This window comes from Zingiber officinale, chromosome 7A (genome assembly GCF_018446385.1).
Source record: "Zingiber officinale cultivar Zhangliang chromosome 7A, Zo_v1.1, whole genome shotgun sequence".
Lineage (NCBI taxonomy): Eukaryota > Viridiplantae > Streptophyta > Magnoliopsida > Zingiberales > Zingiberaceae > Zingiber > Zingiber officinale.
In genome coordinates, this window is record NC_055998.1 from 134,853,109 (window position 1) to 134,865,660 (window position 12,552).

At 38.1% G+C, this 12,552-nt stretch overlaps 1 protein-coding gene across 2 annotated transcripts; it reads left to right on the forward strand.

Moving 5' to 3' along the window:
• The first annotated feature begins 1,582 nt into the window (after positions 1-1,582).
• Positions 1,583-9,951, forward strand: LOC122002704 (2-oxoglutarate dehydrogenase, mitochondrial-like). 2 transcript variants are annotated; one of them, XM_042557979.1, is made up of 9 exons: positions 1,583-1,728; positions 1,938-3,585; positions 5,861-6,087; positions 6,178-6,510; positions 7,085-7,331; positions 7,665-7,793; positions 7,883-8,098; positions 8,231-8,354; positions 9,427-9,951. In XM_042557979.1, the coding sequence occupies exons 2-9, from the start codon at positions 2,026-2,028 to the stop codon at positions 9,663-9,665; spliced, it is 3,075 nt and encodes a 1,024-aa protein (XP_042413913.1). In that variant the 5' UTR covers positions 1,583-1,728; positions 1,938-2,025; the 3' UTR covers positions 9,666-9,951. The 2 variants fall into 2 exon arrangements, with proteins under 2 accessions (XP_042413913.1, XP_042413914.1); XM_042557980.1 differs by having other exon boundaries at positions 1,611-1,694.
• The last annotated feature ends 2,601 nt before the right edge of the window (positions 9,952-12,552 follow it).

Here is a 12,552-nt window from a genome sequence, read left to right on the forward strand (position 1 = left end):
AGAGAAAAGGGCTAATAAAAAAACTTATTTTATATATATATATATATATATATATATATATATATATATATATATATATATATATATATATATATATATATATATATATATATATATATATTTTTTTTTTTTTTTGGGCCTCTTAAAATTTTGGGCCCTGGGCAGGGGCCCTGGTAGCCCTGGCCTAGGACCGGCTCTACTTGTAAGAGTTGAGCTTCAAGAATATATGATTTTAAGCTCTTAGGGTTTTGACGAGAGCCCTTAAGGAGTACGAGAAGAGAGGAAATGAGTATTCTATAAGTGTGTTGTTCTCAAAGTTCCTCTTAGCTCCTCTATTTATATCCTTTAAATCAAATATAAATAAACCTCATAGTTATTCTACTTCAATTCAAGTGACTCAAATGTTAATATGTTGATCACAAAATCCTTATCTTCTAATGACTAGTCTTCCAATTGATTTAACACCTATTTAGCCAACCTAAAATCCATTGTGGCCAAGTCAACCCATTTTAATTGACTCAACTAGATAAGACTGCAAGCTTATTTATCAATGAATAATATTCCCAATCAACTCAAACTAGGTTTAATCAACTGATATTCATGTTAATTGACTCAACCTCTTCCAATCAACTCATATTCATGTTAATTGATTTAACCACTTCCAATCAACTCATATTCTACTTGATGATCTTGATTTTACAACTTCCAAGTTCATTTGTTAGTCGCGACCTAAAAAATCTATTCCTTAGTTGAATGCATCCTTAGGTAGATCTTTTACTAGAAATCTACTTAGATTTATATCAAAACCTCTTGGATTTCTTTATATGTGCATTTGATAGACCTTTAACTTCTTACAGTTTTATCATCTACCAAAACCTCCCGCACTTCTACATTCATCAATTATCGAAATAACTATTACCTTTTTAAACTTTTACTAAGACTTCTTAGTCCATTAAAACACCTACTTATTAAATTTCTAAACTTGCATAGTCAATAAATTTATCAAATTCACAAGATAAATATAATTTAAATCCATTTACCAAATATATTTAAAAAACTCTAATCTAATTATTGTTTAAAAGGACAATATTAAATGACCAACTAAAATAGATTTTTTTAATAATTTTTATAGTATTATTAAGAGTGTCTAAATAATATCATATTTTGTAAGTCAATTATATTCTTTCTCATCTATGATTTTAAAAATAATACCTAATTAATTTTTATTAATAATACTTAATTAGTTTTTTAATTAACTTAATTAGTTTTTTAATTAGATAAATTTATTTTCGGTCAGATTTTGGCAATTAAAACTTACCTTTTAAAAAAAAAATCAGTCAAATCCATCCGTAAAATGTTACCAAGGCAAAATGCGGCGGGCAAATTTGCGTGCTCAACAATAACCGCGGTCAAACAACAAGGGTAGCCAGGATCCCATGTCTCTACCGAAACAGATTACCATAGCAATTGCACGTTATCTACCATACACGTGTGTTTCAATTGATTTGTCCAAATATACAGACTGTATCGATGGCTGGCAAGGAGTGGCTCTAGTATTGGATCTGGCGCTTGTTCCGTTTCACCTAGCAAATCGTGAGGGACTGGCATAGTTGAGACTTGAGAGGGCAGGCGGCCCTTTCTTGGTCTCCTTCTTCCTTTCCTTTGGATCAGAAGAATTCGGCACCCGGCTCAAGGTTGGCCTTCTGTCTTCGACTACATCTGTCCCCGGTAAAACCTCCACCTCGGGGATTTAACGCTCCTCCTTTCACGTCGGTTGCTTTTGGCATTTTTCGGTCAATTCGTTTCTTTAGGTTTCCTCCGAGGTTTCAGACGAAGGAATACGAAAGATCAATCTTTTGTTTCCTCGTGTATTTCATGTTGGTTCATTCTGTTCATGGTATTTTTATATGGTCTGATCGAGATTCAATTCCTTGTAGTTTGTTCTGCGAGATCGGAGGCTGCTCTGCGAAAAAGTTGACCTTTTTACTCGTGGTGAACTGTGCCTTCTTCAAGATATTCTTCCCGATGGCGTGGTTTAGGGCGGTCTCAGGAGTGGCTAGGTCAGCAGTTGGAAGAAACATAGCTCGATCGTCGCATCTGATTGCGAGGGCCGGACTGGTGCCCCCTCCGCCGTCCCGGGGTTTCCGCACCAGTACCCTACTGCGCAAGGCTGAGTCTACTGCTCCGATCCCTCGCCCCGTGCCACTTTCGAGGTTGTCAGATAGTTTCCTCGACGGCACTAGTAGTGTCTACTTGGAGGAGCTTCAGCGGGCCTGGGAGGCCGACCCTAACAGTGTCGATGAGTCGTGGGATAATTTTTTTAGGAACTTTGTAGGCCAAGCTGCCACCTCGCCGGGTATCTCTGGCCAGACCATCCAGGAGAGCATGCGGCTGCTTCTGCTGGTCAGGGCCTACCAGGTCAATGGCCACATGAAGGCTAAATTGGATCCTTTGGGATTGGAAGTGCGTGAAGTCCCTGATGATTTGGATTTGGGTTTCTATGGATTCTCAGAGGGGGACTTGGATAGGGAGTTCTTCCTTGGTGTCTGGAGGATGGCTGGCTTCTTGTCGGAGAATCGCCCTGTGCAGACTCTCCGTGAAATCTTGAACAGGCTGGAGCAGGCATATTGTGGTAACATTGGATATGAGTACATGCATGTCCCTGATAGGGAGAAGTGCAATTGGTTGAGGGACAAAATTGAGACGATGAAACCACTGAATTATAGTCGAGAGCGTCGTGAAGTTATTCTTGATAGGCTCATTTGGAGCACTGAATTTGAGAATTTTCTGGCTACCAAGTGGACTGCTGCAAAGAGGTTTGGCCTTGAAGGTGGGGAAACCCTGATTCCAGGGATGAAGGAGATGTTCGATAGAGCAGCTGACATGGGGGTGGAGAGTATTGTTATTGGGATGTCTCATAGAGGAAGGCTAAATGTGTTGGGCAATGTTGTAAGGAAGCCTTTGCGCCAGATTTTCAGTGAATTCAGTGGTGGCACAAAACCTGTGGATGGGGAAGTAGGATTGTACACTGGAACTGGTGATGTAAAGTACCATTTGGGTACTTCATATGATAGGCCAACTAGAGGTGGAAAAAGGATTCATTTATCCTTAGTTGCAAATCCAAGTCATTTGGAGGCTGTTGATCCAGTTGTAGTTGGGAAGACACGAGCAAAACAATACTACTCCAATGATATTGATAGGACAAAGAACATGGGTGTATTGATCCATGGGGATGGAAGTTTTGCTGGACAGGGTGTGGTTTATGAAACTCTACATCTTAGTGCCCTCCCAAACTACACTACTGGTGGAACAATTCACATCGTAGTCAACAATCAGGTTGCATTCACCACTGATCCTACATCTGGAAGGTCTTCTCAGTACTGCACTGATGTTGCCAAAGCCTTGAATGCTCCTATCTTTCATGTGAATGGAGATGATATGGAAGCTGTTGTTCACGTTTGTGAGCTTGCTGCAGAATGGCGACAAACATTCCATTCTGATGTGGTAGTTGACATTGTTTGCTACAGACGATTTGGCCATAATGAGATTGATGAACCCTCCTTCACCCAACCTAAGATGTATCAGGTGACTCATCTCTCTATAAATTTTAGTTTCTCCCGTATATACTGCTATGAGTTGGCTAGACGATTTTCCCCTATATTGTTCTCCAATTTTATTTCTTATTTTTCATGGAAATCATTTTGTTATATGTTTTATGCACTTTGTTAGTATGTAAGAAACTTTGACTATCAAATATGTATGGCTCAATAAGCCAATGCCAGATACTATTTGATATGATCAAATCATAACCTGATAAGCCTACTCAATTTAGTTAGAGCACAAGCCTACACATGGTATTTTAATCAAAGCAAGTTTGATGAGAAGGATGAAGATTGAATTAGGCGCTCTTAGTTCAACTAAGGGTTTTGATCAAAACAATCCATTTATTTCATGTAAAGTGTTTTATCTGTATAATATATTTTCTGAGAGAAATTTTTAGAAGGAAAAGGAGTGAACTCAGCCATTATAGTTCTAAGGAATGTGATTTGAAGTGAAGAAAAGTGGACTTGAGAGCATAGGACAAAACTAGCAAAAGGTGAAAGAGGAGAGGAGGAGGCGACAGTGGAGTAGTTGCTTACTGATTGGAAGCCTCATTGCTTGTTGCAAACATATTTGGTTCATAAAAGTCAACATCTTGTGGAATGTGGATAGCTATCGAGCGGAATCCATCATCTTGCATCATAGAAGTCATCATCTTGCATTGTAGAAGCTGTCATCTCATCATGGAAGCCCTAGTCTTATGGAATCCATGCCACATAAGTCGTTGGAGACAACTTTTGTTTGTCAAGCGTTAAACCTTGTGGAGGGAGGAATGTGATGTCCATGACAAGGCGGCAAGTATGCTTCAACCGTTTTATTCATCTCAGAGATTAATTCATCAAATGCTCTTAACTAACTACTTAGGATGTGCCATCGCTGTAATGGATTCTCAATGAATGGGTAAATTATATCCACATCAATACAACAACAATCAAACTTTATCCCACTAAGTGGGGTTAGATATATAGATCCTTTTACACAATTGAGCTTAATCTCTTACTATATATTAATTTATATTTAAATAAATTTTTTCCTATTTTATCATTACTAACCAAGTCTTTTTTTTTTGTCTCCCTCTTCCTCTATTAATGTGTTTATTTAACATAGTCTCACATTGCCAAATTGGAGCATTTGGTGGATGTCTAAGCATGTGTCCATACTATTTTAAAAGTGTCTCATAGGGTTTTCTCTTAATATGTACAATTTTGACTTTCTTGTTCTCGTTCTTTTCTCATCTATTCTCATATGTTCGTACAACTAGCTTAACATTCTTATTTCTATGACTCTCATCTTTTATTTAGTCTACTAGCTTTATAGCATAATATTCAGTTCCATATAATATAACAAACCTAATTAGCATTTTGGAAAACTCCCCTTTAAGCTTTAGAAGTACCTTATGATTATAAAAAACACCAAACACCCTCCTCCATTTTAACTATGCTCCTTGTATCTTATGCAAAACATTCCTATCAACCCCTTTATCCTTTTGCAAAAATGATTTTAAATATTTAAAGCTCTCAGTTACAAGTAACTTGTCATCTCCTAATTTAATAATTGTCTTGCTACTTCTAATACTACCAAACTTAAATTATATATATTTTGTCTTTATTCTATTAAGCCTAAAACCTTTTATTTTCATTGTTTTCCACCTGGATTCAAGCTTAATATTTACTCTTTCACATGTCTAATATGTCAAAATAATATCATTTGTTATGGTAACATATCTTCGATGCGTCCCGTGTTCATCTTTATAGGAAATGATTTAGTTAATGCATCTAGAGTCTTTACTTTTGTCACTACAACCTTATACATATTCTTAATTGTTTCAATATGCACTATGCTAATATTTTTTTTTTCTAGATTTCTCGATATAATTTTTTCCTCAAGACTCTATCATAAGTTTTTTCTAGGTCAATGAATACCATGTGTAAGTCTTATTTGTTTTCTTGATGTTTTTTAGTCGTTATATGAGAAGATGTATAATTTCTATCGTCGACCTTTTAGGCATGAATTCAAATTGATTTTCGACCACTTGGTTTTCGTAGTTAATCTTTTTTCTATCATTCTTTCCTAAAGTTTCACGGTATGGTTCATTATCTTAATACCCTTATAATTTGCATAACTTTGTATGTCTCCTTTGTTTTTATGTAGGAGATTAGAGTACTTATCCTCTCCGCTAATTAAACATTTTCTTCCTTTTCTATACCCATATCAACGTTCCTTGAAATTTAACTTAAAAGAATTAAACTTTTTCTACTAGGTCATTCGAAATCATCCGAGCGCCATTGAGATTTATCAAAACAAACTTTTGGAATCAGGACAAATTGCTAAAGAAGATATTGAAAGAATTCGCAACAAAGTTAACAATATCTTGAACGAAGAATTCCTAAACAGTAAAGACTATGTTCCCAAGAGGAGGGATTGGCTTTCAGCATATTGGGCAGGATTTAAGACTCCAGAACAAATTTCACGCATTCGTAACACTGGGTATGTTGCCTTGCTTCTGGATATAAATATTCTTCTAACCAGCTCTTTGTTTTGCTGATTCATTATATAAACTTCCACATTGGTCTGCAGAGTTAAACCTGAGATTTTAAAACGTGTTGGGCAAGCTATTACAACTCTTCCAGAAAATTTCAAGCCCCATAGGGCATTAAAAAAGATTTTTGAGCAACGTGCTCAGATGATTGAAACTGGGGAAGGCATTGACTGGGCAATGGGAGAGGCACTTGCTTTTGCAACACTTATTATTGAAGGAAATCATGTGAGGTTGAGTGGCCAAGATGTCGAAAGAGGTACATTTAGCCATCGCCATTCAGTTATTCATGATCAACAAACAGGAGAGCAATACTGTCCCCTGGATCATATTCTTATGAACCAAAATGAGGAGATGTTCACCGTCAGCAACAGGTTTGTAGTATTGAGGAGTAATAGATGAATATATCTTGTCTTACTGGTTCCTATAGGTTCATATGGTTATTTGTTTAACTTGTAATTTAAGTTGGATTTGTGGTTCTAGCTGAGAGTTCCTTCCTTGCTTAAACAAAGGAATACATTCTGAAACTTTGATGCTTTTATGTCTCTTTTATGGGAAGTGCATGATTATTCTTATGGCTACTAAGGGAGAACATTTAATGGACATTGGAGATTTTCAAAACTCTTCAGGTTATCAGTTATATCTAGTAAGAACTTCATACAGTAGGACTTTATCAAGTTTGAATATTTAGGTTGACCTGTTGTAGATATATAATTGAACTTGGCCAGGATTTTGATGCTGTTGGATATGGGAATATATACTATTTCTTATACCAGAACCAGTTTTAAATTCATTAGATTTTCAAGCTTTTGAGGTGACATAAAATTAATCATATTTCGGTATAGAACCTTGAAAATGTTTTAACATGAATGCCATGGATTTTTGTAATTTACTTATTGTCTCTATTCTAGATGAGTATGACCTCCTAATTCCCAATCCAATCTGCAGTTCACTATCAGAGTTTGCTGTCCTTGGATTTGAAATGGGGTACTCCATGGAAAACCCCAATTCACTGGTATTGTGGGAAGCTCAGTTTGGTGATTTTGCAAATGGTGCTCAGGTAATGTTTGATCAGTTCTTGAGCAGTGGAGAATCCAAATGGCTTCGTCAAACTGGGCTAGCTATTTTACTTCCCCATGGTTATGATGGTCAAGGCCCTGAACATTCAAGTGCACGATTGGAGCGTTTTCTTCAGGTAATATAGGAAAAACTATGTGCAGTATCTGCAATTCAGGGGTTCAATCTTTGAAATTGTTGAACATGACAGTCGATCTATTCATTTTCTTTTTTAACTATGGAGGCTAACTAGTCTGCATCATTGTAAGAGAGACCTTCAATGTATTTGTTTTTACATGGAGTTCTATTAATTTACATATTTATTTGCTGCGGTTTGAAAAAAAAAAATTAATTTTACTGCATCAGCCAGTTAGGGTTTTAATTAGTACACAGATCATACACTTAAAACTACGTAAAGTTTGAAGTAACTGTTTTTCTTTTCCTGAAAATAAATGGCTACTGTACTACACAGATGAGTGATGATAATCCTTATGTCATTCCTGAGATGGAGACAACTCTCAGAAAACAGATCCAGAATTGTAACTGGCAAGTTGTCAACATTACAACCCCAGCAAATTACTTCCATGTTCTGCGACGTCAGGTAGTATTTACGTGCATGCTTTGCTTATTATATAGTTGTTGCAACTACAGCAACCAACCTCAATTGTGGACATTGTTTTGGTCTTCTAGATTCACAGGGAATTCCGAAAGCCTCTGATTGTAATGGCTCCTAAGAACCTCCTTCGGCACAAGGACTGTAAATCAAATTTATCTGAGTTTGATGATCTTGAAGGTCACCCAGGTTTTGATAAGCAGGGAACACGTTTCAAGCGCCTGATAAAGGACCAGAATAATCACAAGGAGGTTGAGGAGGGTATCAACCGTCTCATTTTGTGCTCTGGCAAGGTAAGCCATGTGGTTATTTTTTATTTATTTTTTTTGAATTTGGGTTTAAAATTTTGAATTTACTTGCATGAATTTGACTCTTTCATCTTGGACCTGTCTTAAGTATTTCTTTTTCACATTTGGTTTCTTCAGGTGTACTATGAACTTGATGATGAAAGAAAGAAGTCAAAACGCAAGGATGTTGCTATTTGTAGAATTGAACAACTTTGCCCATTCCCCTATGACCTGATCCAAAGAGAGCTTAAGCGCTATCCAAGTACGCTCTCGTGTTTTTTTGTCATTATTGTTTTATAATGATCAACTCTTCTAGCTCCTTTATATTGCTTTTGAAGAACTTGGTCTATTTACTGCTATGCCTGTAATATCTCATTGGTTTTTGGTTCATCCTGGAATAAGTCAATTTCATTTCTTCTTGGCCATAAAAGGCTGATGGTTCACTAAAGAATTTATAAGTTAAATGTAATTAGGTGACAATCGTAAGAGCTCAAACTATCAAGAAGGTACTTAGGAATATGTTTATATTGAATGACAATCAGTGTTGACTGGGGTGAAAAAAATTGTATTGTTATTTTTCTAATAGGAATATTACGTGGTGTATATATAGAACTTAGCACATAAAGCGTAAGGGATTGAAATGAGATTTATATGTGCATCTGTCCCTTAGGATGAACAGAAAATTTTATTTGACTGTGATATGTTTTTTGTATTTGCTTAGGATAATAGAAGTATAATTTACAAAAAAAAAAGAGTACTATTTTGGGGTAATTAGATGTAGTTTCGATATATGATTAAATGTTAAAACATATGTTATGATGATAGTAATATGTTCAAAAAGAGCAAATAAATTATATAGTTAGTCAAGCCAAAGCAATTAGAGTTGAAGGTGTAAGGGATCGATGTAGACCGAGATCAAAATATTATGTAGTGATATTGACGTATATAGAGTTTAATCCAGATCTAAGATCCTTATAGTTGATCCAAAATAGCTGACAATAAATAGCTTGGTGATCATGGGTTCATTCTTTTGCCAGTCACCCATTACACAAGTATTTTATTACATAGAAGACTTACTAGTTTTTTATTCACGCTGCCTTTTGAAGTCCAAAAGCCTAAAAATGGGATGAATAAGTAACATTAGTCAATTGAAAACCCATTTGTTGATTGCTACAGATGTTTGCTCATCTGTTGATTGCTTCAATTCTTCCTGGTTGTTTAAATGCTTTTGTTTACATGCGTGTTGTACATAATTTGACTTGGCTTTGTTCATTCTACGCTAATATGTAGATGATGTTTGTGCACTTACTTTGGAATGTCTCTTCTTTATGCAGATGCCGAAATTGTTTGGTGTCAGGAAGAGCCAATGAACATGGGTGCATATAATTATATCAATCCTCGGTTATATACTGCAATGAAGGTATTGAATCGTGGAAACTTTGAAGACATCAAATATGTAGGAAGGGCACCTTCTGCCGCAACAGCCACAGGTTTCTACAGTGTTCATGTTCAGGAGCAGAGTGAGATTGTACAGAAAGCAATGCAGCCTGAGCCAATCTGCTATCCTCATTGAAAACACTTCGATATATGTCGACATCACCTTTAGCAAATAAAAAACAATGAATCCTTGCCTGAGTTTTTATGATGTGTTTCAGGAAAGGAACTTGAGCTCAAAAATGATTATTGAGCTTTTGAAAAGTTAAGAGTTCTGTTTTTATGTCGTTCCCTTTCTCAAATGGCAGCTGATGCTGATTTTGTTTGACATTGTCTGTATTTTTTGTTTGTTTACCAGACAAACAATTCACTACTGGAAGAATTCTTATGCCGCAGATATAGTGGGTGATTTTCGTGTCTGCTTATGGGACAAGTCTCTCTTTGTTGAGTGTGAGAATCACTCTGTTTTATTTATGTTTATAGTGCCTGGTGTGTTCAGTGAATTATTTGTTGAAGTTCTTACGATGTTTGGGATTTTTTGCTTACAATGAATTGTAGCACGCACAAATGTCTTAGAGGTTGGGGGAAGGGGAAAACAGAATACGAAAATACATTATATGAATTGCCTAACAACCAATTTAGTGTGTAAATAAAGACTGCTTGATATCTACTTCATCTTGGTGATTAAGGCTTTCGTTGTAAAGATTAGTGCTTATCTACCTCTACCAAGACATCAAGATAGTCCCTTGTTCTAGAAGTGATAACTATCACAAAAGACATTCCCAATAACCATGAAATTCAATCCCCCTTATCATCTATATGTATTAGAATGATCTTAGGATTTGTATTAGGGCATACCTAGTATTGATGGATACAGTTGTGACTCACTTGAAGAAAGAGCAACTAAAGAAGCCTTCCTTCTATACAATAATTTTATCCTATTGTTCACCTATTGAATTACTAGTGTGATATGTTGATGCAATCATAAACTATGATGTTTGGATAAAGATTTTCAGTTAGGGTCTCACATGTGTATTTGATATGTGTGTTAAGTTACGTAGAAACTTAACACGAAGCATATGGATCGAGTTTGCAGAGCTTGTGACTCAATGAGATCGAGTGCACATAGGTGAGAAGCACACTATGGCTCAGAGGTATGATGAAATTTGAAAAAGGATGCATGTGGTATTTGAGCGACCATAGGTGAGAAGCATTGAAATAATATTGGAGTAGCTCTTGGAGCTTGATTTAGCGTGACCAAGTGGCTTGAGGTCTGCTGGAGATCAAAGAAAGATAGCATTTGACATCAAAGGGACAAGGTGATGAGCATTGTTAGAATAATTATAGGGGTATTTTTGTCTTTCAGTGTATATCTTCGTTCCTATATAAAGGCCTAACTCGTGGTTCCCAATATACGAGGTTTTAGGTTTTGCTTTGATCGTGGTATCAGAGCAAGGTTAAAACCCTAATTTCTTTCCTCCTTGTGCCGCCTCTTCCCCATCCATTTCCGCGCTTCCGCCTACGGCCTCGACGACGGGTACCTAGCTCGCTGCGACCCCGGGGGCATATCTGATGCCCTCCTCCTCTTCTCCTCCCGCGGACGAGGCCGAGCTTCCCGGAATCGTACGCACCTTATCCCGTGTAGGCGCTGTTGTTTCCTCCCGCGCTGTATCCGTCGCCAAATTCGCCAACAGCGCGGCCTACTTCGTGGGGTACAAGAAGTGCTCCGAGGATCCTTACCATCGTTCTCGGCTCACTCATCCCCTCCGCCCTCGTCTACTTCCTCCAGATCCACCTCTCGAGGCGTCTTCCCAGGCGTCCACCTCTATCGACGCCACGCCTTCCTCCGTCGACGCCGCGTCCTCCTCCGCCCGACGCCGCTGACACTGCACCGCCCTTTGTCTACCCTCCCTAGATCGATGAGAAAAGGGAATGACGCCCTCTCTGCTAGCGCGATTTTGTTCGTCGCCCACAAAGAACAAAGGTTTCTGCCGCTGCCCCTCCACCACGAGCAGATTGCCAGAGCCGCCATCTCCTGGCGGGTCTCGCTCTACTGCACCAAGTCTTCGACGTTGTTGTCCGGAATTTTTCCTCTGCCCTATCACCAGCAACCCCTCTCTTCCAGCATAAGCAAGCTCATTTCGTATATTCCAGAAGCCCGGTTCACAGTTCTATTCATGGCTACATCTGACGCCCCAAAGCCAGATACCTCAATCTTTACCAACCATATCACTGCACCTCTTTCTTCCGAGCAGTTAGATGGTAAAAATTATATCTCTTGGGCATCTCACATTGAGCTTTGGCTTATTGGATAAGGTTATGAGACACATCTCACTCAAACTGAAGAAGATGTTCAAGTCGACGATCGTCCTCTGTGGAAGAAGGTTGACGCTCAATTGTGTTATATTATCCGAGTCATCATCCATCCATCTATTAGGAATGTCTTCCGTACTCACAAAACCTGCAAAGCTGTTTGGACACAAGCTCAACAATTCTTTACAAACAAACACCTCTCGACAACTCTATCAAGTTTGTGAAGATCTCATGACCATCCTCAGTGTCCATCAGATTAATGATTCAATGTCAACTTATCTGGGTTCAGTCTCTAGCCTTCTTTGTGACTTCAATGAACTGCTCCCACCTGCGGCCAATCCTGTTGAAAAACTTGAAAATCGGAAGAAATTTTTTTTGTCTATGGCTTTATATGGTCTGCCTACAGATTATTCTCATGTCCGTGACCAGATCCTGGGCAGCCCCACAGAAGCTACCATGGAGAATACCTGGGCGACTCTTCTCCATGCCCCGACTAAAGTCTTAACGATGCCTTCTTCTGTTCCTGTCGACTCGTCAGCTTTGGTCTCTCGACACAAAGGACCTCCACCTCGTAAGGGTGGCAAAGGCCGTCCTTGGTGTGATCACTGCCACCGACTGGGACACATGATTGATAAGTGCTAGAGTCTACATGGTCGTCCTCCTCATGCTACCCAAGTCGTTCAGAGTTCTGTTGCTTCTTCAGCCTCCACTTC